At 41.6% G+C, this 26,212-nt stretch overlaps 2 protein-coding genes across 2 annotated transcripts in view; both read left to right on the top strand.

The window, feature by feature from the left end:
* The window catches only part of LOC140945244 (uncharacterized), a 12,147-nt gene extending 476 nt beyond the window's left edge, over positions 1-11,671 (top strand). Inside the window, exons 3-5 of the mRNA XM_073394295.1 lie at positions 215-337; positions 1,534-1,764; positions 11,352-11,671. Of these exons, the coding sequence (XP_073250396.1) occupies positions 215-337; positions 1,534-1,764; positions 11,352-11,671 (674 nt within the window). The remainder of the gene's footprint in view (positions 1-214; positions 338-1,533; positions 1,765-11,351) is intronic.
* On the top strand, positions 6,856-10,304 carry LOC140946586 (uncharacterized). The gene has a single exon (XM_073395706.1). It carries the CDS (start codon positions 6,927-6,929, stop codon positions 10,302-10,304), a length of 3,378 nt encoding a protein of 1,125 aa, XP_073251807.1. The 5' UTR covers positions 6,856-6,926.
* Positions 11,672-26,212: the final 14,541 nt, after the last annotated feature.

Here is a 26,212-nt window from a genome sequence, read left to right as displayed (position 1 = left end):
ACAATTAAAGTCGATTACATTTAAGCCTTCTACGCAGGGGTCATGTTGTCCAATTTTTTCTTAGCCACTTCCTTTGCCCAGGCGATCAAAGAAAAGGATAATCATCAAAGAAAATGATTTTCTGTGAACGAAAGTTCGACAAAATGAAAGAATCATTTCTGAGTTGAATTAAATTCACATAAATAAATCAATACATTCTTTTTACTGTTTGCAGACATAAACGAGTGTGAGACGGGAAAGCATCGCGGTGACTCGCGTGCTTTCTGTAACAACACTAAAGGCTTATACAATTGTACATGCAAACCAGGATATTTTGGAAATGGCTTTAACTGCACAGGTAACTATCGTAGCAATAACCCTGATAGCAAAAACCTTATTATCACATGAAAAAACTTGGAATGAACTCCCAGACAATGTGGTTGGAGTAATCAATGATAAAGGATTCCACAGAGCCATTTAAATGCCGTGTTAATCACCATCCTTTAGCGTCCTGATTTATTTCTATGTATTCATCAGGTTTTATCATACTATGAGGGGGAAGGGGTTGCGATCCAAGGAGGAGACGGACAAATCGTGGCTGGAGGCACAAGTCTCTCGGGCGAAAAAAGATTGTCGGAAACTGCATTACGAGCGTTTTCAAAAACCATGGATATTTCTCAAATTTGTTAACTTCAAAATTGATTTTTTGGCCAAGAGACTATCTACTATATTTTACTGTTTTTGAGAAGGACAATGTCAATGTCACTATTGAAAAATGCAAATTAGAAAGAAAGTCGTTAGTCAGTATTATTGACTAGGTTTGATATTTCAATAGTGCAACAAGTTCAAGCCTTCTTGAATGCTTCTTATTAACAAACGGATCAACGACTCCTTTCAGATCAATGTCTGTTAGTTAGCCGGATCGATGTGCCGCATATAACCAGCCAGAAAACAGCTGGCTGATTTTTTCATCTAACTCATAGACAAAGGACTACAAATTCTTTCTTATACTTTACGAAGGCTAAAATACGTTTTGTGGAAAACGAGAGTTAGGCTTGTTGTCAACTGTTTCACAGTATTTTAAATTACACAATCAGTGAATTAGCGAGGAAAGTTCAATACTATAGATTTTCACTTTGTTTTATATCGTTGATAAGGAGATAAGAATAGGGTGATACGAATGGGTTGATTCTTCAGGTCCATACTTAATGTTTAAAGAATATTTTCTATATTCGACAACCAATCATTAGCTGGATACGCAGTTTTTGTCACAGCTTTTTTGAGTTTTTCTTGGTGTTGCGAAACTATATCGTAGGCTGGCTCTAGCCTGAGTATCAGGCCTTTGTCCTTAGTGGTGAGGGGAAAGGAGATTTGATATTTCACACGAATGAATAGGAATGATATCTGGGGAGGGGGAAGGCAAAAGGCAATAAAGAATCATTAAAACAATTAACCTAAAACTGTCGGTTCCGCCACACTTGTCGAAATTCATTATGTCATGGCTATTGTCACGTTAATTTTTACGTAATTTAAATTATTCTTTATTATTTTCAGAATTTATGAACTCGTCGATTTTGAACAGCAGTGATTGCTATTTTCGTCATTTGGGTAATTTTCTGGAGAATGCGGTTGGGGACAATTCTCACTGGTTGCTGTGCTGGCGTGCTACATTACATGGCTGGAATATCAGTCAGTTTCACAGTCGCTGCGATGGAAAAAACGACACTGTTACCATCATAAGGAAAGGGAAATTCATCTTTGGCGGATATACGGATATTCCTTGGGGTAAAAAAAAAATAATAATAATTCCCTTATTTTATCATCCTTTTTTACCGCAATGTTACAGCTTTACAATTCTGATCTACTTACACTGTTTATTGAGAATTTAACCCTTCGTTTATAAGGTTGAAACGTCACTCTGGGTCAGCTTTCATCTTGTAAGGATGGTGAGGTGTTTTATTTGTCTTAATGACTCTCTTCTGGGTCTTCACCCCCTTGAAACATCAGGTCATTGCTAATAGCCCACGTTCAATAAATTCTAAATTACTCCGAGGCTTTAGGGACAAAATTGCAAATTTTTCACGACTCCATCCAGAGGAGACTTGAGCACAAAGAATACTAAACAAAATATAGAGAAATATGAAAGCCTCGGACTCTTGTTAGAATTTTGATATATCGAACGTGGGCTATTATATCAACAGTGGCGCTTCTAATGGAGTACCCTCTTATTTTTAATCCAAACCGAAGTAAAAAAAAACTATTTTTTTTTTCTTGAGCTCAGTAGCCACGATTAACTCAAGGTCTCGATGAACCCCACGTACCTATCCCCAGCAACGTTCGTTAAGGCTTCGATCGGTCTGTTCTCACAATAAGGTCTCCTTCAAGGAGATTGAAGTCTAGCTCCCTTTCCTTGGCGCGTGAGTTGTGACAGGTCTGTGAATGCGATCTGACAGGCATTGGATTGCAAAAAAAAAAGCGGATCGTGCTAATTCAAAGGCAAAGAAGCTAAGTGTAGTGATGCCGGTAAATGCATCAAGCAGCTACTAAATCCCGTTACAGTGTGTGTTGTGTGTCCTAAGAGAATATGCACAGCAAACCATTTTTCATACGGACAGTCAGTAAAGCCTGGCCACGTGTCCTTGCTGTATACATTTCAGTATTAGAGTGGTGGGCCAACAAGACTGTCGGTAATAAAACGGGGTCCGCATGTCCGTATCAGTCCATATGTTCGGTGCCGATCCAATGGGAAGGTTCTAATTTACACGTAAAGCAGAATCAGTTTATTGCTATTCTGAGAAATCTCTATAGAGAAGAGAAGTCGTTATGTCACGTTCACATGGCAGCAAAATTTCTAGATGACAACAATACCGACAATTCACTTAAAAAGTGAATTCACACTGTTTCACAGTTAATCGATCGTATTCATTTTCATTTAATTTGTCAAATTTTCTGGGGTTGAATCCGAAGGGACCGTATTTAAGTTTAGAAAAAGAAAAAGAAAATTTTTGTGCTGTGTTTACCTACTCAGTAAAGCAGGCTTGTGAAATTAGGAAGTTTCATGTCGCAGTCGTTCAACAGCGGCTGAGAAATGTACAAAAAGCGTGATGCGCGTGCAAAGTTGTGGTTTTGCTTAATATAAATTTATTGCTTTTTAACTGTTCTCGTTGCTGTCGCCGTCGTCGATGCTTAAACTCCCTATTGTTGAGATCCAGAAATTTTGCTACCATGGTAACGTGACGTCATATTTCTCCTCTCTATTTAACAATTATTCCTCGAGGCCGAATGGTCTCTGAGTCAATAGCCCATGAGGCCGAAGGCCGAAGGGGCTATCATGACTTAAAGCCCATTCGGACTCGAGGAATAATTGTTTTAGTAAAATCCAACTATTTGGTCAAAAATATCGAGACAAAACAACTTTAGCTAGTTAAAGCTAGACTTTAATCCTTTTTTGCCGCCAAAAAGCCTGCGGTTTTCGCTACTAGTGGGCAAAAACATATAGCCTAGTAGTAGCTCTGTCACGTTATCCGCGAGATATGACATTTTAATTAGTTACATTCAAGGACTCTTTTTTCTTTCGTGATTGTAACATTGATTATTTTATTGCATGATCATCGTATATCCGTTTTTTGGCTAGGCGTACAAAGCTTTATTCAGTTTTATTTCCTTTACGTCAGAAGGCATGCGTTAGATTATTCTTTTCCTAAGCACGTTTATTCAGTTGTAAGAAGTCCATCACAGTGTAAGGAGCTTTTGGAGAACTTTCGGAGTTATTACAACTGTAGGAGATTTGGAGTTCTTTTAACCCCTGGAGTCAAGATCAGACGTAAGTCACGCTTGTAATTCAGTAGTTTGTTTTTCTTTCTTTTTTCGTGCACGGAGCATTATCTTAGTTTTCTTTTCTTCTGACGTAAAAATCGCACGTTTCTTTCTAGTTTTCACCGCAAGTGCTGTAAATAGTCGGACTAGCCTGATTTTAATAAACGTCATTGAATCTTGCTGACCGCCTAGTGCTTCACTGTGGTTGACCTGGCGAACTCCAGTGCCTAACGCCACGCGTCTACGACACTGGGAACGCGAAAGTGAAAAGTCTGATCCATCAACATCAGAGGCTTAAGAGGTAAGCCGTATGTAACCGTATTTAAAACCGAAGTCACGAAAAGATGGCAAACAAAAACATTGACGGAGTCACGGAGAGTGGAGTTAGGGGAAGTAAAAGAAAAATACAATTGACACCTAAGGCCCTTCAAAACGCCACAGAAGATAAACGGAGAGAAATCCTTAAGTCGCGTAGAAGGCTCTTAATTATCATGCGATTAGTTGAAGAGACTACTGATGACACCGATATCAAGACCATAGCGAGCGACCTCACGGCCGCCGCGGGAGAGTTTGGAAGCCTTTTACAAGGCCTACTTAGCCTGTATGAGCAGGATCTTCACGGCGAATTTATAGATGGAGACCAACTCAAGGAGGAAAACGAGACCTTAAAACGAGCCCTCCTACTTATAGATAGTTTAAAAAATAGAATTGCTAGACAATCCGACGAATTGTTGGAGACAAGATCTGTTTACTCTCGTCATTCTTCGCGCCGCTCATTAGTCTCTAGTACTAGCAGCAGCGTTGCAAGATTGCAAGCACTAGCCGATGCGAGAGCCGCAAGTCAAGAAGCTCAGTACACGCGCCTCATAGCAGAAAAAGAGCTCGAGCGCAGAACGCGTGACGCCGAGGCGGAAAGGATTCGGCAACAAGAAAAAGCGCGATACGAAAAGGAGTTAAAGATTCTAGGAGCAGATAAAAAAGCCGCTGTAGCAAATGCGAAGCTAAAAGTATTTGAGGAAGCCCTATTAGAACAGGAGTTGGAGAGAGATTCCGAATTGCCATCACTTGAAGTTCCCGGAATAAAAAACGAAGAGCGCACTTCACAATGGGTTCATTCCTCTCGCACGCTTAATCCCCCACCCGCGGATTATCGATCACGCCCCGGACGTACACATGAATCGTCAAATGCCTTAGAACAATCAAAGCCTTTATCGCCTTCAGTAGTACCGAAAAGTCAATCTTTCAGTCAAGATCTGCCAAATAAGAAAGCGCAACAAGATACTCCCTTTAATAGAGAGCCAATTAGCACATCAACCCCCTTAATAGACGTCACCGGAAGCCAGCTAATTGAGACATTGACATCGGTAAACCAGCAAATTGTCGCCGGACTCGCGCGTCAAAATCTGCCTAAATGCCACCCTGACGTTTTTAGCGGGGACCCCACGCTTTTTCACCCGTGGAAAGCAGCGTTTAAAGCCATGATAACGGATGTCAGCGTATCCCCCGTCCAAGAGATAAACTACCTGCGTAGTTTTACAAGCGGAGAGCCTCAAAAACTTGTTGACAATTATCGAAAAAGGAAACATCATGACCCCTGTGGGCTATTGAAAAACCTCTGGGCGGAATTGGAGAGGCGTTTCGGCAGCGCAGCGACAATTACTAATGCACTACTGGAGCGAATGCACGTGCTTGCCGCGTTCAGAGAAAGTGAAAATGACAAGCTTCAAGAATTTGCCGACCTCTGCGCCGATGTAACCAGCCAAATATCCTGCCTGCCTGGCCTCGCGTGTCTCAACTTCCCCAATGCAATACAACCGATCGCAGCTAAGCTACCACCGTCGCTTCGCGGGAAATGGGAGAAAGAACTAGCTAAATTCTCGGAGAACAATGGAGACGCCTATCCTGGCTTTCACGTTTTCTCGGAAGTTGTTCAAAAACATGCTAGGATAAAAAACAATCCAAACATTAACATCGGAGCTAGACTTGTCAATCCTCCTATCCAAACGCCGAGTCGCGCAGGACAGAACAAAAAGGCGCTTAAAACACACACTGACCCCAATGATTCAAACGCACCAACAAGAGAAAGGGAGACAAAACGGTGCCCATTCCACGACAGAGACGGACACAGCTTAGAGGAGTGCAAAGCCTTCGCTGCAAAAACATTAGAGGAGAAGACTGAATGGATCCTTCAGGCTGGACTTTGCTATCGCTGTCTGTCCGAAGGCCACAGAGCAAAGGATTGCAGACAAACGATCAAATGCAGTATATGCAAGGACAAACGTCACAACGCACTCCTCCACAAAGAGAAGCTGAAGAAACCCGAAGGTGGAGATTCGGTCGACACGAAATGCACGTCCCTGTGTGGAGCTAGCGAGGGCGGCGTCTCATGCAGTAAACTAGTACTGGTTGATGTCGTCAGCAAAGAGAGACCGAAAAGTATTTGTAGAGTCTATGCGATTATTGACGATCAAAGCAACTCGTCCTTAATCACCAGCGAACTTGCCGATGAATTAGGAGCAACCGGCCCAGAAGAAAAATATTACCTAACTACATGCAGCGGCGAGAAAGAGGCAAAGTATGGACGACGCGTGACAGGTGTAGTCCTTAAATCCTTAAAGGGAACGGAGTCAGAACTGCCCACCCTCATCGAATGCAATAACATCCCTCGCGATAAACAAGAGATTCCAACACCGGAGATGGCGAGGAGATTCCCACACCTCAGCGATATCGCGAACGAAATCCCGCAGCTCGATGAAAATGCCGAAATTCACCTGCTTATCGGACGAGATGCCCCAGAGTTGCTTAAAGTGAGGGAGTTCAGAAACGGGCCGAAAGGAGCCCCGTGGGCTCAAAAGACATCTTTAGGCTGGACGATAATCGGACAGATGTGCCTAGACCTTGTCGGGGGACCCGTGCACGTGCGCGCCTGCCGCACCAGTCTCCTCGCGGCCGATTCGAGGGAGAAGTCGACGGAGACAAACAATTACGAATTCCTGCCATGCCCTAACCAGTTTACAGTAAAAGAGAGCTTTCTCGAGCAAAAGAGAGACCTAGCGGACAACGTGTTCTTTACGAGTCGGGAGGATAACGATGTTAGCTTATCCTGCGAAGATCGCAAATTCTTAGATATCATGGAGACTGGCGTACATAAAAACGAACAAGGGAACTGGGAAATGCCCCTACCCTTCCGCCGTAAAGATCTTCATTTGCCAAACAATCGGAGTCAAGCAGTCAACCGCTTAAATGGCCTCATCCGCACCTTAAAAAGAAAGCCTCAGATGGCAAAAGACTACGTGGAGTTCATGGGGAAGATCATCGAAAAAGGCCACGCCTCCCCGGTACCAATAGAAGAAATTACTAAGCCCCAGTCCGGTCGGGTGTGGTACCTTCCGCACTTTGGGGTTTACCACCCGAAGAAACCAACTCAAATCAGAGTGGTCTTTGACTCTTCAGCCGAATACGAAGGTGTGTCGCTGAACGGAGAGCTGTTATCGGGTCCAGATCTCATGAACAGCCTGTTAGGAGTTCTATTTCGCTTTCGGAGGGAGACAACAGCTGTCATGTGTGACATAGAGCAGATGTTCCATTCCTTTCACGTTGATCCAGAGCACAGAGACTTCCTTCGTTTTCTCTGGTACGAAGACAATACACCCGGCAAACGGATAATAGAGTACCGAATGAATGTTCACCTCTTTGGAAATGGACCAAGCCCAGCAGTTGCTACGTTTGGTTTAAGAAAGACCGCAGCTGACGGCGAGGAGGAGTTTGGAGAAAATGCAACCGAATTTGTGCATCGTAACTTCTACGTTGACGACGGCTTGGCATCACGGCCCACTACCAAAGAAGCAATCGATCTTGTCACCGCGACTCAAGAAATGTTAGCCACCGCTAACCTAAAGCTTCATAAGGTCGTATCCAACTCAGTTGAAGTCATGGAGGCGTTCCCAGCCGAAGACAGAGGAAAGGGAGTACGAGATCTAGATCTTCGGCACGATAGCCTTCCCGCACAACGCTCTCTAGGAGTCTACTGGAACCTTGAGGAAGACACCTTCACGTTCAAGGTCTGCCTTCCCGAAAAGCCATTCACGCGAAGAGGAGTACTATCGGTCGTGAATTCAATTTATGATCCACTAGGCCTCGCAGTGCCAGTCCTACTTGAAGGGAAGTTATTGCTTCAGCAGCTAGTACTCTTGGGGAAGAAAAACAATAAGGAAAAAGCATTAGGATGGGACGACCCTCTACCAGACACGCTATTGTCGCAGTGGCAACGTTGGAGAAATTCGCTTCCTCATTTGGAGAACGTTTCAGTACCCCGCTGCTACCACCCACCTGGTTTCGGGACAATCGTAAGAAGAGAAATTCACGCCTTTTCGGACGCCAGCAAGGACGCGATTGGAGCTTCAATTTACCTAAGACTCTTTAACGATAGAGGAGAAATCTGCACGGCCTTGCTCTTCGGTCAATCAAAGGTAGCACCTGCTCAGACCACAAGCATCCCCCGCCTAGAGTTGTGTGCCGCTGTCCTTGCCTCGCAAGCAGTAAACAAGATCGTAAAGGAGATAGACATGGAGATTAACCAGATCACCTTTTACACGGACTCAAAGGTCGTCCTCGGTTACATCCAAAACGAGAGCCGGAGGTTCTATGTTTACGTCGCTAACCGTGTACAAACAATCCGGAAGATTTCCAGCCCCAAGCAGTGGAAGTATATCGATACGAGCGAGAACCCTGCAGACCTGAGTACACGTTGCCTGAATGCGCAAAGTCTCAAAGGATCGGATTGGTTAACCGGACCAAGCTTCTTAAGAGACCCAAACAGAACAGCAGCAGAAGATGAAGAGGACGAGATTCCACTAAATAGGGACGATCCGGAAGTACGAAAGAACACCGTGAGCCTGAAAACGCAAACCAGCAAACACCATGGTCTTGGAGCAGACAGGTTCTCACGATTTTCGAGCCTTCGTTCCTTGCAACGTGCAATCGCAAATTTGATAGTAGTTATCAGGGAGTTCAAACGGAGAAAGAACAAGAGTCGGGAAGAGATTGAGTCGAAAATATCAAGCAGCAAGAACACAAAACTGATGCGGCAGCCAACAGCAAAGGAACTTCAGGAGGCCATGACAGTAATAATTTGCGCCGTACAAAGTGAAAGCCTTTCAGAAGAATTGAAGTCAGACCGAAGGATTGCAGAGAGCAACGAACCGGAGACTGTTCCAAAGAGTTCGAAGCTGTACCGTTTAGACCCCTTTGTGGATAATAATGGTATTCTACGAGTCGGCGGCCGTCTTCGACGCGCTACTTTAGAGTTTGGAGAAAAGCACCCCGTTCTGATACCGAAGAAAAACCACGTTGCTGATCTGATAACACGTCACTACCACAGACAAGTCCACCACCAAGGTCGTCAGATTACGCACGGTACCATCCGCCAAGCTGGGTACTGGTTGATTGGAGGCCACAATACTGTAGCACGGGAGTTAAACAAGTGTGTTACATGCAAGAAATTGAGAGGACCAGTGATACAACAGCGTATGGCCGACCTACCAGCAGACAGAACAGAAGTAGCCCCTCCCTTCACAAACGTTGGGTTCGACGTTTTCGGCCCCTGGATGATACGTTCTAGGAAGACACGCGGAGGCGCAGCCAACTCCAAACGCTGGGGACTAGTGTTCACTTGTCTAAGTAGCAGAGCGATCCACATCGAACTACTGGAGTCCATGGATGCTAGTTCCTTCATCTGCGCTCTGAGCAGATTCTTTGCACTTCGCGGTCCTGTTTCCATTCTCAGGTGCGATCGGGGTACCAATTTCATTGGTGGAAAGTCGGAGCTGGGAGACGCCCTGAGAGAGATGGACCAACGTCAAGTGAAAGGCTACGTAAAGAACCATGGGCGCGAGTGGATCTTCAACCCATCACATGCCTCACATTTTGGTGGCGCTTGGGAGCGCCAGATAGGCACCATTCGCCATCTATTAGAAGCGATGTTTGCGGAGCTTGGCAGTCATCAACTTACACACGAACTACTCGTAAAGCTTATGGCAGAGGTGACCGCGATAGTCAACGCCCGCCCTATATCTGCTATACCAACAGATGCAGATGAACCTCAACCGCTGTCACCCTCTATGCTTTTGACTATGAAGACACGCCCACTTGGCCCGCCACCTGGCAACTTTGTTCCACCTGACGTCTACGCACGACGCCGTTGGAGACGTGTCCAGTACCTCGCGGACCAATTCTGGATACGATGGAGGCGCGAGTACCTTCAAAGCATGCAGACCAGGACCAAGTGGGAGGAGCCGAAGAGAAATCTACGCACAGGAGACATAGTTCTTGTAAAAGAGGAGGGAGCTTACAGAAATGACTGGCCCATCGGAAGAATTTCAGAAGCCATTGAGAGTGATGACGGACGAGTAAGAAAGGCCCAAGTTGAGATAGTGAGAGGCGCTGCAAAGAAGACGTTTCTGCGACCAATTAAGGAGCTTGTCCTTCTGGTACCCGCACCAGCGGAGTAGTTTCCCTAAACACAGAAGATAATTAAACAGGAGCAAGGATCAGAGATCCTTGGGCGAGGAGTGTCACGTTATCCGCGAGATATGACATTTTAATTAGTTACATTCAAGGACTCTTTTTTCTTTCGTGATTGTAACATTGATTATTTTATTGCATGATCATCGTATATCCGTTTTTTGGCTAGGCGTACAAAGCTTTATTCAGTTTTATTTCCTTTACGTCAGAAGGCATGCGTTAGATTATTCTTTTCCTAAGCACGTTTATTCAGTTGTAAGAAGTCCATCACAGTGTAAGGAGCTTTTGGAGAACTTTCGGAGTTATTACAACTGTAGGAGATTTGGAGTTCTTTTAACCCCTGGAGTCAAGATCAGACGTAAGTCACGCTTGTAATTCAGTAGTTTGTTTTTCTTTCTTTTTTCGTGCACGGAGCATTATCTTAGTTTTCTTTTCTTCTGACGTAAAAATCGCACGTTTCTTTCTAGTTTTCACCGCAAGTGCTGTAAATAGTCGGACTAGCCTGATTTTAATAAACGTCATTGAATCTTGCTGACCGCCTAGTGCTTCACTGTGGTTGACCTGGCGAACTCCAGTGCCTAACGCCACGCGTCTACGACACTGGGAACGCGAAAAGCTCAACCAATCAGAACGCAGCATTGATAACAGAGCACCTTGTTAACCTCGGAAGTTATCGCACCACTAAGAAATTTAATGGCCTTAAAAGTGCAATGCTTGCTAAAACAACTTGAAGCCTTCAGTTTGTTGTTTTCCTGTTCAATTGTTAGGGCTATCGTCAATTACCTTTACCTCAATTGGATTTATTCAATATATTTTATTCGTTTAAATAAGAAGGCAAAAGCAAAGTGAATTCTGGTGGCTATAGAAAAATGACGACATTTTTGATCGTGGAAATGGGCTGTTATATTGTCTGACGAAAGAAAAAGATACATATTGGTAATAAAATGAATTCAAACTTTAAATCCATTTTTTTATTGAAGCAAACGTGAAAGCATATGATTTTTTTTTTGTTTTATTTACTTTTGGTTTCTCAGAATCCAGTGGCAACTGGAGCGCTTCTTCTGAAGCGTTTATTTTTTCGCTGAACAATAATGAAGGCTTGGCACCGTTTGTGAGCCAGGTGGAGAAAGGAATCACAGATTGGGCAATTTACAGGAATTCACAATTTGGTCCATATTTTGGAATTGACGTCATAATTACAGATAACGCCGACGGTAACAGTTTGTCAGAAGCAGTCTTAGGCTATTACTACCCTACTCCACCTGCAGTGCAGAACAGGCACACAGTCCTGGCCGGGACTTGGTACTTCTCACCTGATGAGGTGGAGGTATTTTATCTTGACCCATCCCGCTAAATGCAAGATGACACAAACTATCATATTTATTACCATTAAATCTGAGAGCAAAGCAATGCATTTAATATAACTTTAAACTTCCTATTAATTGCTTTTTTATTGTTGTTGTTGTTGTTTTTGCTTTTTGCCTTTTTTAGAATCCCTAAATATTCAATTGTCTGAAATCTGTTATTAGAATAGTTTGCCTGGTTTGTTTTACTATTTCAACATAGCTGGACTAGTTAGGGTAGAGGAGTGCAGTGCACAATCCTTTGTTTTTTGTTCTCAAATTATAACTGAATAAAGTAACGCGATGTTTCTATTCTTCAGTAATTTCAAAATGATAGGAATGCTAATGAACTTTGTGCACGGTCAGGTACAATAAAAAAAGCTAACAAAAACACATAACAAAGGAGTCTAACGGGTTTCATAACCATTCCACTTTGATATTAATTCTATAATGTGATTTGAATATTTGATTTAGGGCTTTAGGGCCTGAAAAGTTAACGGCACTTTGGAGTTTGGAGACTGTTGCGGCAGGAGCCCTGCCCTGCCCTGCTGGTACTCAGACTTCACCTCATTACTGGTTCGGCCGGAACACATTCCTGGCGGGGTTTCGGCCCTAAGCTGACTTCTCACTTATCTCGTACCCAGATCGCTTGTTGACGAAGCCGTCAATAAGAGATCTGAGTACGAGATAAACTTCTCACCTGATGCATTAGAGATATTTTACATATCTTGCATGATCTATCCCACTAAAACCTAGCCTGTCCACAGGCTTCGTCTCTTCTTTAGCGTGCGAGCACGGACTGCGAGAACCAGCACGAAGGGCGAGAAAAAGCTCATTTCCCCGTCTCATTAGGCTGTTTATTAGATAAGAATACCAGGGATAAGTCTAGTCGTAAATTGTTGTTTTCCTAATAAGCATAAACATAATCCAGATGAAGGCGTTTATACGTTTCACAAACTTTTTTGTGAATTCGATTATCTGAAGTCATTACTTGGTGCATTTACCCATTCATAAAAATGCTTCTGTGGAGTTATGAGGAAGACATGAAACATTTGTCAAATTTCATTAGAAAACTTTTAAAACTTTTAAAACTTGAAAAAGTCGGCCCAGTTTCTTCAAGTTTTTATTCATATGTTCATCCTTGCCATTCTTAGAAACAGACAACAGGGCAACAGTTTCATTGCCGATAGTATAGCCTTAATTGGACCATGACGTTTTGAAATCAATTGATGCGAAGACATGTTTTAGCCTTTAAAAACTGGGGATAGCAAAGAGCAGAAGGACATAGCCTCTTTATATTGTACTGGGCTATGAAAACATGTACGCGCGTAGTTGTTTTAAAAAATCCGCAGCACTTTTTGTTGTAACCGATTATTGGTGCGACTCTTCTTACAGTTAATCATGATCAATTTGATCGAAAAAAAATGGGATGGGCTTTTGGGGTGAAAAAGGCGGATAAGTGATTCAACTAGTCAAGACAATCGACTTAAAGGTTACTGCAGGATCCCATAACCCTGAGTCCTGCATACTGAAATAGCGCTTCACTTCTTAGACTACCCCCCCCCCCCCCCCCCAACCCACACGCCCACAAAGATGTCGATGTATTTTAAGCTTCATGTGTGTATAGGTAATAAAGTTTGTGTGTATTAATAGGAGTTAAAGCAAGGGTTAAACAATCAGGGACGCTGTACCTGACCTTCTCCAAAGGATGACTATCAAACTTAGACCTTATATCTTAACATTGTCTTATACTCATAGTTAATTGCGTTCACTTTACAGCGAGTTGGTATAGTGTTCTTGAGATTTAAGCAACAATTCACGTGGTAATTTTTAAAGAGACGTTTTCTGCGTAAGATCAGACGACACGTTTTCTCTTCTTCTGTTCGCTTTGAAGTTGATCAAGACATTTCATAACACCAGATGGCGAGAGATAAAAACAAGCGCTCGCTGATACCAGTCAGTCATTATTTTTTTTATTTCTGGGAAGAAGAGTTACGCGAGGAGTTACGGAAAGGGAGGCAGGAAGCTTTTATACTGACCCCGTGGGCCAGAACTCTCTCTGTCTTGAGATCTAGCTTAATCCCCTAGAGAGAGATCTGAGTGCTAAATTAATGACACACTATACTCTCAGTCTCACCGAAAACACATGAATAGTGACCGAATACAAGTCTAGGACGGAGGCATTTGCCCTAGCTTGGATTCCGGCAATAAAGAATATTGATTTTGCCGTTTAGGGGCGGAGTGGCACTGCTTGAAGAGGGGTGGTACTGCTGGCAGTAGGGTAGTACCGCTTGACGTAGATCGCTTCATTTCGAACTCGCTGTTTAACTAGTTACCCTCAATGGTTCCTTGTACTTTACCCTTTAAGCCCCAAGATCCACATACACAAATTCTCCAAACTGATCTCCACATATTTCTTTTAAGGATAGTTGAGAGAACTTGGTTTACGATCATAGCGTTCTCTCTTTAGTGATCATTTTATTCTTTCTCATAACCTTCACTCTTGGAGATATACTGATGTTGTTAGGAGAATATTGATGTTGGTCAGTCTTGGGACCTAAAGGGTTAATAAGTACAGAAAGAGAAAACACGAGGGTCATTGTGTTTACAAAGAATCTCTTATTTACTCAGTTTATTTATTTATTGCATGTTTTACTTTATGAGTCTTTATGGCGAATCCACTGTAAGTTGCATTCTTAGGATAGTTTAATATAAGTATAATGTAGCTGGATTTTTGAAAACATAGCTAGCGAAAATTGCAGCCTCTTGATTGAAGAAAGCCAAAACGCTCGTTTCTTAATTCTTGCGTCTGATAAGCTATATAAAATCATACTAAGAAAGGAAAAGGAGAGGGACTTACGAAAATAGAGGGAGGTGGGAGAAAGGAAGGCGGAGAAAAGAAAACACAATGGTTGCACTCTTAGTTTTTATATTGGCTGGAGATGCTGTAGTTTTTGCGATAAAAAACTGGCGGAACGACAATATTTGGTCTTTCAAAAATCTAGCTAGAGAATAGACTGAAGTATTTTAAGAATTTCGTGGTATAGAATAGCCAAAAATATTAAAAGCAATGCTGTGTAGATAGATCATGTCATGGTCTTGTGCTTTTGACGTTGTTGTGATAGTCATATGGGAAAAGATTTACATTGATTCTTCGCGTTGTTTTTGAAACATTAAGTGACATCACCATCTATTACCAGCGGTTGACACACCTTCTTTGATGACGTTATAATTTAAGGCTTTCAAAAGCAACAAGGTCTGTTTTACAAGCACTTCTCTCTTGTCAGTGTAAAGATTTTGTAGCCGTGCAGTTAATGAAAGTAACGTTGAGGTGATCCAAGTTCTTGTGCGGCATGTGTGGTAATTATTGAAAACACCATGAGTAAAAAAGAGAGAGAGCAAATGTTTTATCATCACCTTGTACTCTATTGACAGCTGTGTCTTTCTTGCTGCCCTAGGCTAGTTCCGTTCTCACTAATAAACAATAAAAGTTTCGTACGATGTTACTCCTGTTGCATGATTGATGTGGGGTTGGATGATAGCCGTTCATTATTTTTTGGATGGTCATCAGGGGGTTAGCTGGAATTTTTCCAGAGGCACGCACAATTTACCAAACCCTCCTCCCCTCCCCCCTTACAGCAACGTTTTCATTTCATGATTTATACTGATGAACAGCTACAACTTAATATAGATATTTCTAGCAATCACAATTTTCCGTCTGTCCTCTGTGAATTAGTATATCCTGCAGCCTGCTACCATCTGCGCCCTTCTTCCTGCCTTTTTTCTAAAATGTTCCCACCACTTCTTAATCCTTAACTACACAAATGCGAGGTGGCCATCACCAGGATTCATCATTTGAATGTGGCATCTAACTGCCAGTCGTTTCGAGGGCCCCAAATAGGTTTCTTGCGACCCGGGATTTACTTTATTTGAAACTTGGGACTTAGGATTTGAAAGCAAAATCGGGGCGAGTTTCGGGATTGAAGGTATGCGCAAGAGGTGGGATGCCTAAAATAACCCTCGGGATTACAGGATTGTACGAAATATTTGGTCGGGATTACGGGACTGAAAGAAGCCTATTGGGGATCCTCCGTTTCCATGGTAGGGACCGACGAACATTCGCGTGAAATCAGGTTACGTAAAAAGGGGCTCCTTTTAATAATTCTACATATACAGAACTCCACTTACCGTCCCAATCCTCGCAACACACCTTCACAATCTTTTATCTATCTTTAATCGTTTAATTGCCAATAGTATACCCTTGTGGCACGAAATTTTGGGGGGAGTTTATTTTTGCAGTGTGTCAACACTTTTGTCCCTCATTGTCTGAAGGCAAAATTGTGCTACTGCACACAAGTTGAGCCGTGCATGACACTGATTTTAACTGAAATTAAAGGAATCAACGACATAATTATGTTATTGCTGGTGGGGGCGACATTGACTTATTCACGACCAAATTATAGGGCCAATTCGAATTACGTGATGACGTAATAAAAGGGCTGCGGTATCCAGAATTAACGTCGATATGGTTTACAAGCTTAAAACTGACGCTGAAACTCGCGCACATGTACAACTTTTGATGAATTTCAAGGGTATGCGTACTGAAAATATTTTTAATAAAGTGAATATTTCTCGTTTTTCACTTTATCGGATTGTTAAGGCGCAAACAATCACGGGTAGGGTAAGGATTGACACGTAGTGGGAGTAGTCACTGGCCGGCCACGGAAATATGGAGCGTTAGTGAGGAGCGGCCGTCATTGCGTTCAATATCGAAACTACGGAAAAGTGAATGTAACTTCATGGTCAATTCAATAAAAAACTAAGGACGGCGTAGCAAACATTGCAAGTCTACACGAAAACAATTACTTTCAATCCCACCTCGTGACACCCTGTGTGACATGATAACGTAACGCAAATAGCGTGACATGAGCGCATATGTATGTGTATTTGGACTGCATTTCTCCAGCGAAACCCCGTGTTTTTGTCCATTGTCGGCAGAGATAATGAAAAGAGAGCTTTGAAACGTGAACTGGTATTTGACTCTCAAAGAAAACGACAGCTCAAACTGAGAAAAAACACTGTTTCCTTTCGGCAAACGGAAAGTAACAGTCTGTTATGACCTCTTAATGTCGATATGTATTCTCGTGGTTAACCGCTGAAACTCCTTATTTGCACCACATCGCTGGAATTTTTCTCGCCAAGAATACGTATTGCGAAGCACTTTCTTCATAGCCGAATCTTCTTTTGACTTTTGTGAGGAAATAGCGCATAAAAGAGGAAGATTTTCCAGCGCACGGCCGTCATCGATCACGTGTTATCCCGCTTTCCTTGTCATCAAGTGAACTTCTGGGCCAAAGTAATTGCTGTTTTGGCGATGGTACAAACTGGTGTGTCTATCTTGAAAACAATTTTTTTGGCATTCTGTGATTTACGAGCAGGGAAATGAAGTAGTTGTCCATCCAACATCAATAAAAAATCATACCACTGATTAAATGGCAGGCGGTCATCTAAAATCATTACAAAAGTACATTCCTAACCTGGTCTAACCTGTTCGACGCCTACCTACGCTTAAGGTTTGGATCAGTTAGGTTTGAAAAAGTCTCCCCAAAAAAAGCACATCTATATATAGGGCATAGCACAAACGGCTGGTTCATCATTTATGAGGTTCATAACCTGTATATTGTTCACGTCGCTCGTTCACGTCGTTTCACTAATGGCACAAGTCAATGTCAAAAATAATGCATGTCCCCTCCGTTAATCTGCAGTACTTCATTCGCTTAAGTTAACCATTAACCAGAACAATTTTCATTGTACCTTAGTGTTTCCATCCTTTTTCCACTATTGATAATACTTGTAAGAACATTTCATCCGCAGTAACGGCATTGATAACACCCGGGTGATCACAACACAAATGATTTCCTCTCGACCCGACAGAGTATCAGGAACGCGCGCGGGAGTACAAGTTGAAGATTACATAAGTAATGACATACGCTTCGTACATTTTACTCTACGTATACTACAAATCAGGACGAAACTTTACAAATTGTTGTTTATAAACAACTTGGCCCATAGAGTAACGTCATCGCACAAAAATTCAGCAGCGTCAAAAATCTAGCCGGAAAACACAGATACATATTTCAGACAGTCTGAATGCAAAATTGTGCTACTGCACACAAGTTGAGCCGTGTATGACACTGATTTTAACTGAAATTAAAGGAATCAACGATATAATTATGTTATTGGTGGTGGGAGTGACATTGACTTAATCACGACCGAATTATAGGACCAATTCGAATTACGTGATGACGTAATAAAAGGGCTGCGATATCCAGAATTAACGTCGATATGGTTTACAAGCTTAAAACTGACGCTGAAACTCGCGCACATGTACAACTTTGGCATACACTACACGTAGTGGGGATAGTCACTGGCCGGCCACGGAAATATGGAGCGTTAGTGAGGACCGGCCGTCACTGCGTTCAATATCGAAACTACAGAAAAGTGAAGGTAAATTCATGGCCAATTCAATAAAAAAGGACAGCGTAGCAAACATTGCAAATGTACACGAAAACAATTACTTTCAATCCCACCTCGTGACACCCTGTGTGACATGATAACGCAACGCAATTAGTGTGATATGAGCGCATATGTCTGTGTATTTGGACTGCATTTCTCAAGCAAAACCCCGTGTTTTTGTCTATTGTCGGCAGAGATAATGAAAAGAGAGCTTTGAAACGTGAACGGGTATTTGACTCTCAAAGAAAGTACGTCAGTACTTCGATCGCCAACACGCAGACGTAAACCAAAAGGGTTGTAGGGTATCCGTTATAGGAAAGAAAATCTTTTTTCACTATTCCCAGTTAGACGTCTGGTTGATTATTACGTAGATCCGCTATTAAACTTCACCTGCTAATTTCATATTTGTGGCTTTAGGTGGGTTTGGCTAATTTTCCATATGCAAGAATAAGAATAAAAATTTTGCAGGTCTTAAACCTGCTGAGGTGGATATCCGCTTTCATGTAATTCTTTATACCTTACACAGCTGATTCAATAATTGTCTAGTAGAACTCCAGAATATATTATTCTTTATAGAGCTCATTAGTTAAAGTTAAATCGAGATGAGTGCCTGGAAGTAAAGTTCACATTGCCGACTGCAATTCAAAATCTTCTGAGAAAAAAAGTACTGACTCTGAGATCATTCAAAGTTGCTCCCCTGAGATACCATTAATTCATGAATAAATTATGAAGACTTAGTCGTTTGGTGATAAATTAGCCTTTTTAAGTCAACTTGTATTTCTCTTTCATGTTCTCGAGGATTACAAAAAAAAAAATAAAAAGATCTCTCCAAATAATTCTTAGAATTGGAAATCTTCGTGAGGGGCATTTGCCTTCAGTCTTGACGTTAATCATAAATTGTAAATATATATTTTATAGGAACCGCAAGTGCGAATGAATGACCCGCCATGAAGATAAAGCAAATGGCGGATGAAGAGAAAAAGTCCATAATTTGGCAGGCGAAAGAAGACAATTATGCTAATGGCCTCGTAAAGACTCAGCTCTAAGCAAGTTTTCATATGCGAACTGATACCCGGAGAACGGTGCACTAATACTTCCGGGCCGAGATGATCCATGAATCCATTATGGCATCGAACAAAAGGAACAAGAGGAGGGGTTCGATATCAGTTACTGTCAGTATAATATTACCCCGTGAAGTTTCTATTGGCAATTGCTTCCAGCTGAATGTCCAAAAATCGGATCCGTGATCGCTGATTTAGGACTATTGACGTTGATTCAATCTTAAACTACTACAAGCGGCTTAAAAACGTTTTTCAGCTGTTTCCATTGCTTTTCAGTGAATAGGTATTTTAATAAGAAACCTGTCATTAGCTTAAAATTGCTTTCAATTTGTCTGCTCTGAATGAGGAAACTTTTATAGGAACCATACCACAACAGCTCAAAATATTTTCGGTCTTTTATAATAGGATAGCGTACACATTGCCCCTGAGGCTTCGCAACTTGAAATCTTTTGATGATCTTGCATGTAGTCATACTTTTATTGAATAGTCTTAAAATACAATTTCAGTGAGTAAAATGTAAGAAAACCGAAGATTTGTCGATTAATAATAAATAGTCGTATAACGTTAACAAATACGTAGCTCCGCCTTTTTTTTCTGCTAATTGACTTCAAAATAAATTGACTTAATTACCGCACAAGTTTTAATTTTCTGTAATTGAAACAATTCCATTTAATCCTTCGTGTTCTTTCGCAACACTTTCTCGAATAAGCTCCTGCCTTGGGACAGAAGTCTAGGTAAGTAACATCTCTGGGCTTTAGTCTTCTAAGTTGATTACAAAGTGGAAATGTAATATCATATTTTCAAGAAGTTTAGCAAACTCCCCAATACGAGCTCATACGCGTTTCCATTTGAGACAAAACAACACTCTATGTTTTGACGACGCAATGAGAACGTCGGAAAAGCAACTTTGCACTTGCATTGCGCTTTTTTGTACATTTCTTTGCCTTCGATGCCCGACTTCGAAGTAGAATTGCCCAATTTCACGTTTTATGGAGGGTGTAAAGACAGACGACGACGAACTTTAATTCCGCTTTCTGAACTCGGAGATGGGTCTTAGGAGTTTAATGACAAGACAGTTCGCCTATGTTTGACAAAGAGAGGGAGCTGATGTTTAGAATTACGCGAAGGTACTTCAAAGATAACTTTTTCGCTACCGTCGGAAGGTGATAACACGGTAAAGCCATGAAGGAGGGAAAATTAGAAGAAACGGACTAAGAAAAGAAGAACATTCTTCATTAGATTGTAAATTTTTAGCACGAAAGTACTAAAGGACACCTAATAAATTTCACATCTCCTACACTGGAGAGGGAAGAAGAGGCACTTTACGTGTTCATCCGAGCCACGAAACGATCTGGCCGTATGCAGGGCAAAGGTAAATATTGGCCCGGCCTCGGGGATAGACTTCGCGGCCTTCCGCTCTGCAGTCAAGTGCGTGAGATCTGCCGGACTGCGATGTGCATTAATAAGGGGAAAGCACGCGTTATTGGACGAACAAAACAAAAAAGAGTTTCATGCTGCCAAATATAATAAATATGGCTGGACATGTGTCCTTTATATGTGGTAAAGTATAGAGCGGTACAGAATGTGATATAGCATAGCAAAATAACCCCAAAATGTTTTACCTATTTGCAATATGACATTTCCACGAGAGATTTTCATGACGTGAGCACCCTTAGATATATTTGTCATTTTTTTTGTGTGTGTGTTCTAAGGAGATGCAGCCAGTCCGGGTGTATGGTGAATATACTTTCAAATCAATTTCGTAATGTAACGTTTTTCTGACTTAAGGTCGCGCGATAAATGACAAAGCATAAGATTGCTTTACATGGCAATCTTTATTTTTGAATACATGAGTCTGAAAATGCATTCTGCTGTATTTTCTTTCTTTGGTTCATTCCATTAAGACGTACTACTTCGCCAAGCAGACGTAAAACAGAAGTGTTGAAGAGCATCCATTATGAGAAAAAAAAAATCATGTTTCACTATTTTCAAGACGTCTGCCGTTGCTAATTGATTATATTTACGTAGATCCGCTGTTAAACATCATCTACTAATTACAAATTTGTGGTTTTAAGTGGGTTTGGCAAATTTTCCATATGAAAGAATAAAAATAAGAATTTTGCAGGTCTTGAACCTGCTGAAGTGGATATCCGCTTTCACTCGCGTATTCATCATAGCCTTCTAATAGCCTTAATAATAAGAATAATGATAATAATACTTATGCCACTGATATTGATATTATAAAGGAAAGAAAGGGAGATATAAAGAATCAACCATAAGAGGACACAGAAAAAATCTGAGCCCCAGATGGGATTCGAACCCACGACCCTCTAGAACACGGAGTGTCGTGGATTCGAATCCCCTCTGGGGCTCAGATTTTTTCTGTGTCCTCTTATGGTTTATTTTTTACATCTCCCTTTATTTCCTTGATAATAATACTACTAATAATAATTTTAATAATAATTAAAGTTCTTAAAAACGCATTCTACATATAATGTCTCCTCGCGTTTTTCACCTGCTGAACCGATTGCTTCGATTAAGGTCGGTGATCATCACGTTCAGCCTAGTAGTGTTCTCAGTCTTTGACGGATTACATTTAAGCATATTGCATAAATTCCAACTCATGATATCATCTAGTCACAAACTGAGATTTTCAAGGTAAAGCAACGGCGTGGTTCCCGTTACGCATAAAAATGTAGAGCTGGGTGTCGTCAGTATACATCATTGCGTCGAAACCGTCTGATGATGAGAGGCGATATACAGCGAGAATACCAGAGGTCCAAGGAGGGACGCTTGCGGAACACCACAAGACATATATCTGTGTGGAGAAAAAATCTTATCGAGAGCAATGCATTGAGGACGATCTTTAAGGTGTGATTCAATCCAACGAAAAACCATTTCGAAAAAGCCATAGCAATATCCAAGCCTATCGAGAAGAATAGCGTGGTCTATTGTGTCAAAACCCACGGATAGATCTAACATGACTAAAACAGCTTCGCATCAGTTATTGTCAGTGGCCTGATGTATATCATTAACAACTTGTAGAAGGGTAGTTTCAGTACTGTGATGCTTTCTGTATGCTGATTGCATTTAAGCAAGTAACTCATTGGTGGTGAGTATTCCTCAATCTGGAAAGCCATTATTCTCTCTTGAAGATTGGAGATGGGCCGGTAGTTGACAAAGACATCAGCGTCAAGGTTGTTCTTTTTTTTTTATCAGAGGACGAATTAGTGACTTCTTGAAGAAAGAGGGGAGAATTCCTTGATCCAAGGACGACAATCAAGTAGGTAGCAACCAAGTAGGTATTGGATCGTAAGCACAACTTTTACTTTAGGATGACTCTTTAGGATGACTCTTCGGAGAGACGTGATCAAACTGACTGAAAGAGGTAAAGCACGATACATTGGTCACACATTTAGACCGAGAGCAAGAGAGAGAGAGCACGTCTGATATCGATGATTTCAGATTCGAAGACTCTAAGTCGCCAAAACTCGCAACCAAATGTTCAAGAGAGTCATGTCTCGGTAGAGTTGGAGAAGACTATACGCTGAACATACCGTCAACGAGCTTGAAAAGCTGCTTCATATTAGACGTACTTAATTTCTCCTTCAAGTAATTGGTTTTCGAAACCTCCAACAAGCAATTCAGTAATTGCGGCAGGCTAGATAGTAAATTTGCTTGTCGAGTGATAACTTAGTGGATTGAAATGTTCTTTCACAGCGCCTTTTTCGGTAGCTCGACCCAGTATTTTTGTAGGTACACCTTCCATCTTTGAATCAACCAAGCGAGGTAAATTCTCGCGTGCTGCATGGGTATTTGATGTTGTGCTAAACTCGAGAGACAACAGGAGATCTCAGAGTAAAAACTTAGCCAGATCTATGAGTATTGGTGTGCCAGCAGAATTAGCATAAGAAATTTCGAATCAAATCTTACAAGTACTCCATGGGCGAAGAAGATGAGGATTAATTAATTTCCATTCCTTTTTAATCGCTGTGTATTTGACTCTTTTTGTCATTGTTTTTTAGTAAAGTTTTTTTTTAAAACCGTATCTCGTGTTTTTTTTTTTGCTTTTGTCTTTTTTTATCGGGGGGGGGGGGGGGTCGTTTATTAGTCACTTGTGTTAATTGATCCTTGTTAAGTTATTAAATGTTTTGTGCTTTTATAATAATAAGTTAAACCGGTAGAGCCAATTTGTATGCAAATGACGGCTTGTTAACTCGCATAATTAACTGACTAACGGCGCTCAGCTTTAATATCGAAATTGTTGGTGAAAGTCATCGTAACAAAAAAAAATATACAACCTCTATTAAATCTTTTAGTTCGACTTTTTTCCTCCAAAATTAAGCTACGAAAAGGTTTGATGAAAAGTGGTGGGCTTTTATGTTCAAAGAACAACGGGCTTACTAAACTGTCAAATGGGCCTCATGGTGTTGTGACGTCATTACTAGTACCTGCCTGAACATAGTTATCATAAATAAAACAAGTTTCCCGCGCATTTTATTCATGAGGCATTTATTAGATTTTACTCCCAACTTTTACTCCCCCAAAAACTGCTAATTCTGCTGGCACACTAATACTTCTATGAAATCGCTTTAATATGTACTCAATTTCAGAATTTGACAGACGGAAAACGTAAAATCCCTACCCTTTCATATACCGAGTGAATCCTAGAAAAGGTACCCCTTTCAGGTGGAACCTAGCCGCTATACACCATTATAGGGTGTACCCCCCCCCCCCCCCGGAGTCGGGTGCCACTCTGAAGGGCACCAATGTGAAGCATCTGTCGTTGAGCTTGCTGCGAAAGTGAGAATTTCATAACTCGAAGAGCTCCTAAAATTAAAGTAACAGATCTTAATACTTAATCTAAAATTTTTAAAGTTTCAGAGCCCGGACGCAGTTCAAGCTCTGTATGATGTCTCTGGCACTTTTCACAATTTGTCTTATATCCCAGATGCATGGAGGTGAGGCTGTTAGTGGGCCATGTAAAACTTCAGAGAGATCATTACCTGGTAAAGCTCTCGAGGGTCACACCTTTAAAGATTTTTCGGTGAGGGCAATTGTTGATTGCCAAAACACCTGTGAAAGAGACCCCAGGTGTGCGAGTTACAATTTTTACATTCCGGGCAAAGTGTGCGAGCTTAACAGCCATACCAAGGAGGAGAAACCTAATCATTTTGTGACGGATGAACTGAGATTCTACATGAAACGTGAAGGTATGAAATGTGTAAAGCTTTGTATACCAAACACACTCTTAATTGATTCCCTCGATTCTCCTTATTAGTTTGTCCAGCTGGCAGGGATAAACCTGAGTGCAACACCGCGGACCGAGTTTCACGAGTGTTTGCGAGATACGTATATTTCAAGTATATGTTGTGCATCAGTCAGTTGTGGGGCGTTTGCCCTCCTTATCAGTCCCGGGGGTGGGGAATTTGCAAATTTTGCTCTGCCCTGGGGCCCGGCATTTACCAACCCCGGGGCTATTCCCAAGATTTTGGCACGCCCGCGGTGTCTTATCAGAATATAACGACACAGAGGATTTTACTGGAAAAACAAACATATTGGCTCATCTGTCAAGGAAAGGAAGAAATTGAAGAGGGTTGTAAAGGCATGTTCTCGATTTTATGCATGCATTTTTTCAATGTTTATCAAGCCAGAATCGCATGGCGAAATCGGGAGCTATCACGACGTGAATTAACCTTTTTTAGCCGTGAAGTCTAAATTGAATCGAATTTCTGTTAATATTATTTGAAGAACATCCTTTCATATTTATAAAACTATTCGACATAACATATAACTTTATAGCGCTCTATAATTTTAATGTCAATAATTTTATAACGATACAAAAACCATAAACTGTTGTCGTCACGGGGTAAAGTGAGAATCCTAGAATCCTAGCGCTATTACAAAGGAAGACGTTAATTGAAACAAAAATCGCACAATAAATCCTTAAATGACACTATTCGACTGTGCTGACAAAGGACGGGGCATTTGCCCTCTTTTTTTGTCCCCACCCCGGGGGATTTGACATCTCAAGAGTCCACACCGCCGGGAATTTGCCATCTAAGGCAAAAAAAGCTAATACCCGGGGGAGGGGGGGGGGGGGGGGTGGGCTGGGCGCAGCTGAAATTGACTGATGCATTAGTTCAAAACGAAACGAGTTAGATTACTCATGAGCTCATGTTGTGGGTGGCTCCTCCTAAAATGTTCTGATTCAATGGAGCCGAAACCAATTGTGGAATTGCACACATTTTAGGTATCCTACTGATGAACAGTTACGACACGCAGATATGTAACTACTACTATAATTTGCAGTCTGTCCGCTTTGAATATACATGCTGTCAGTAGCATATCGAAAGAAATTCGTCCTTATATTCTGCACATGGCGTACTTGATTAAGAAATAACTCACATTATCCTTATGCTGTCTGATTTATATCATTAGATGAAGATGAGTGCTTGAAGACGCCTCCAGTTTGTGACGTCAACGCCGACTGCAAAAACACGCTTGGCTCCTACCTTTGTTCTTGTAAAGAGGGTTTTACGGGTGGCGGTAATACCTGTCAAGGTAAATGATTGATCATAAAAACATCGATTGAACGAAAACGTAAGTGACATGTATAATCTTTTTATTGCCATTATTTGAAATGGTTTGCTGAGTTCGCAGGAACGCAGTGCGTGGTATCACCTTGTTGTTCTCTGTTGTTTTATCTTCAACAAATTGGCCCCTGCATATTAAGTGAAGCTAGTGGGACTTCGTTTGTCGCGGGCTGCACACTTTATAAAACAGGCGGACATTTGTCAAAAGAAGTAACCATTAACAATTGCGCTTTTCTCTGTCGCTGTCGCAGTTTCAACCCACCTGTGTCATTTGTCGCCATTATTGCCGCTGCCCTATGTCGCTGTTTCAAGGCCATTTTGCTTCAGTGTCGAAATTTAGCCTAACAAGCACTCAAGAAAGTAGCCATAACAAGTGTAA

Source organism: Porites lutea, chromosome 8, assembly GCF_958299795.1.
Source record: "Porites lutea chromosome 8, jaPorLute2.1, whole genome shotgun sequence".
Classification (NCBI taxonomy): domain Eukaryota; kingdom Metazoa; phylum Cnidaria; class Anthozoa; order Scleractinia; family Poritidae; genus Porites; species Porites lutea.
Note: the sequence above shows the minus strand (reverse complement) of the source record. Positions and strands in the feature narration are given on the sequence as shown.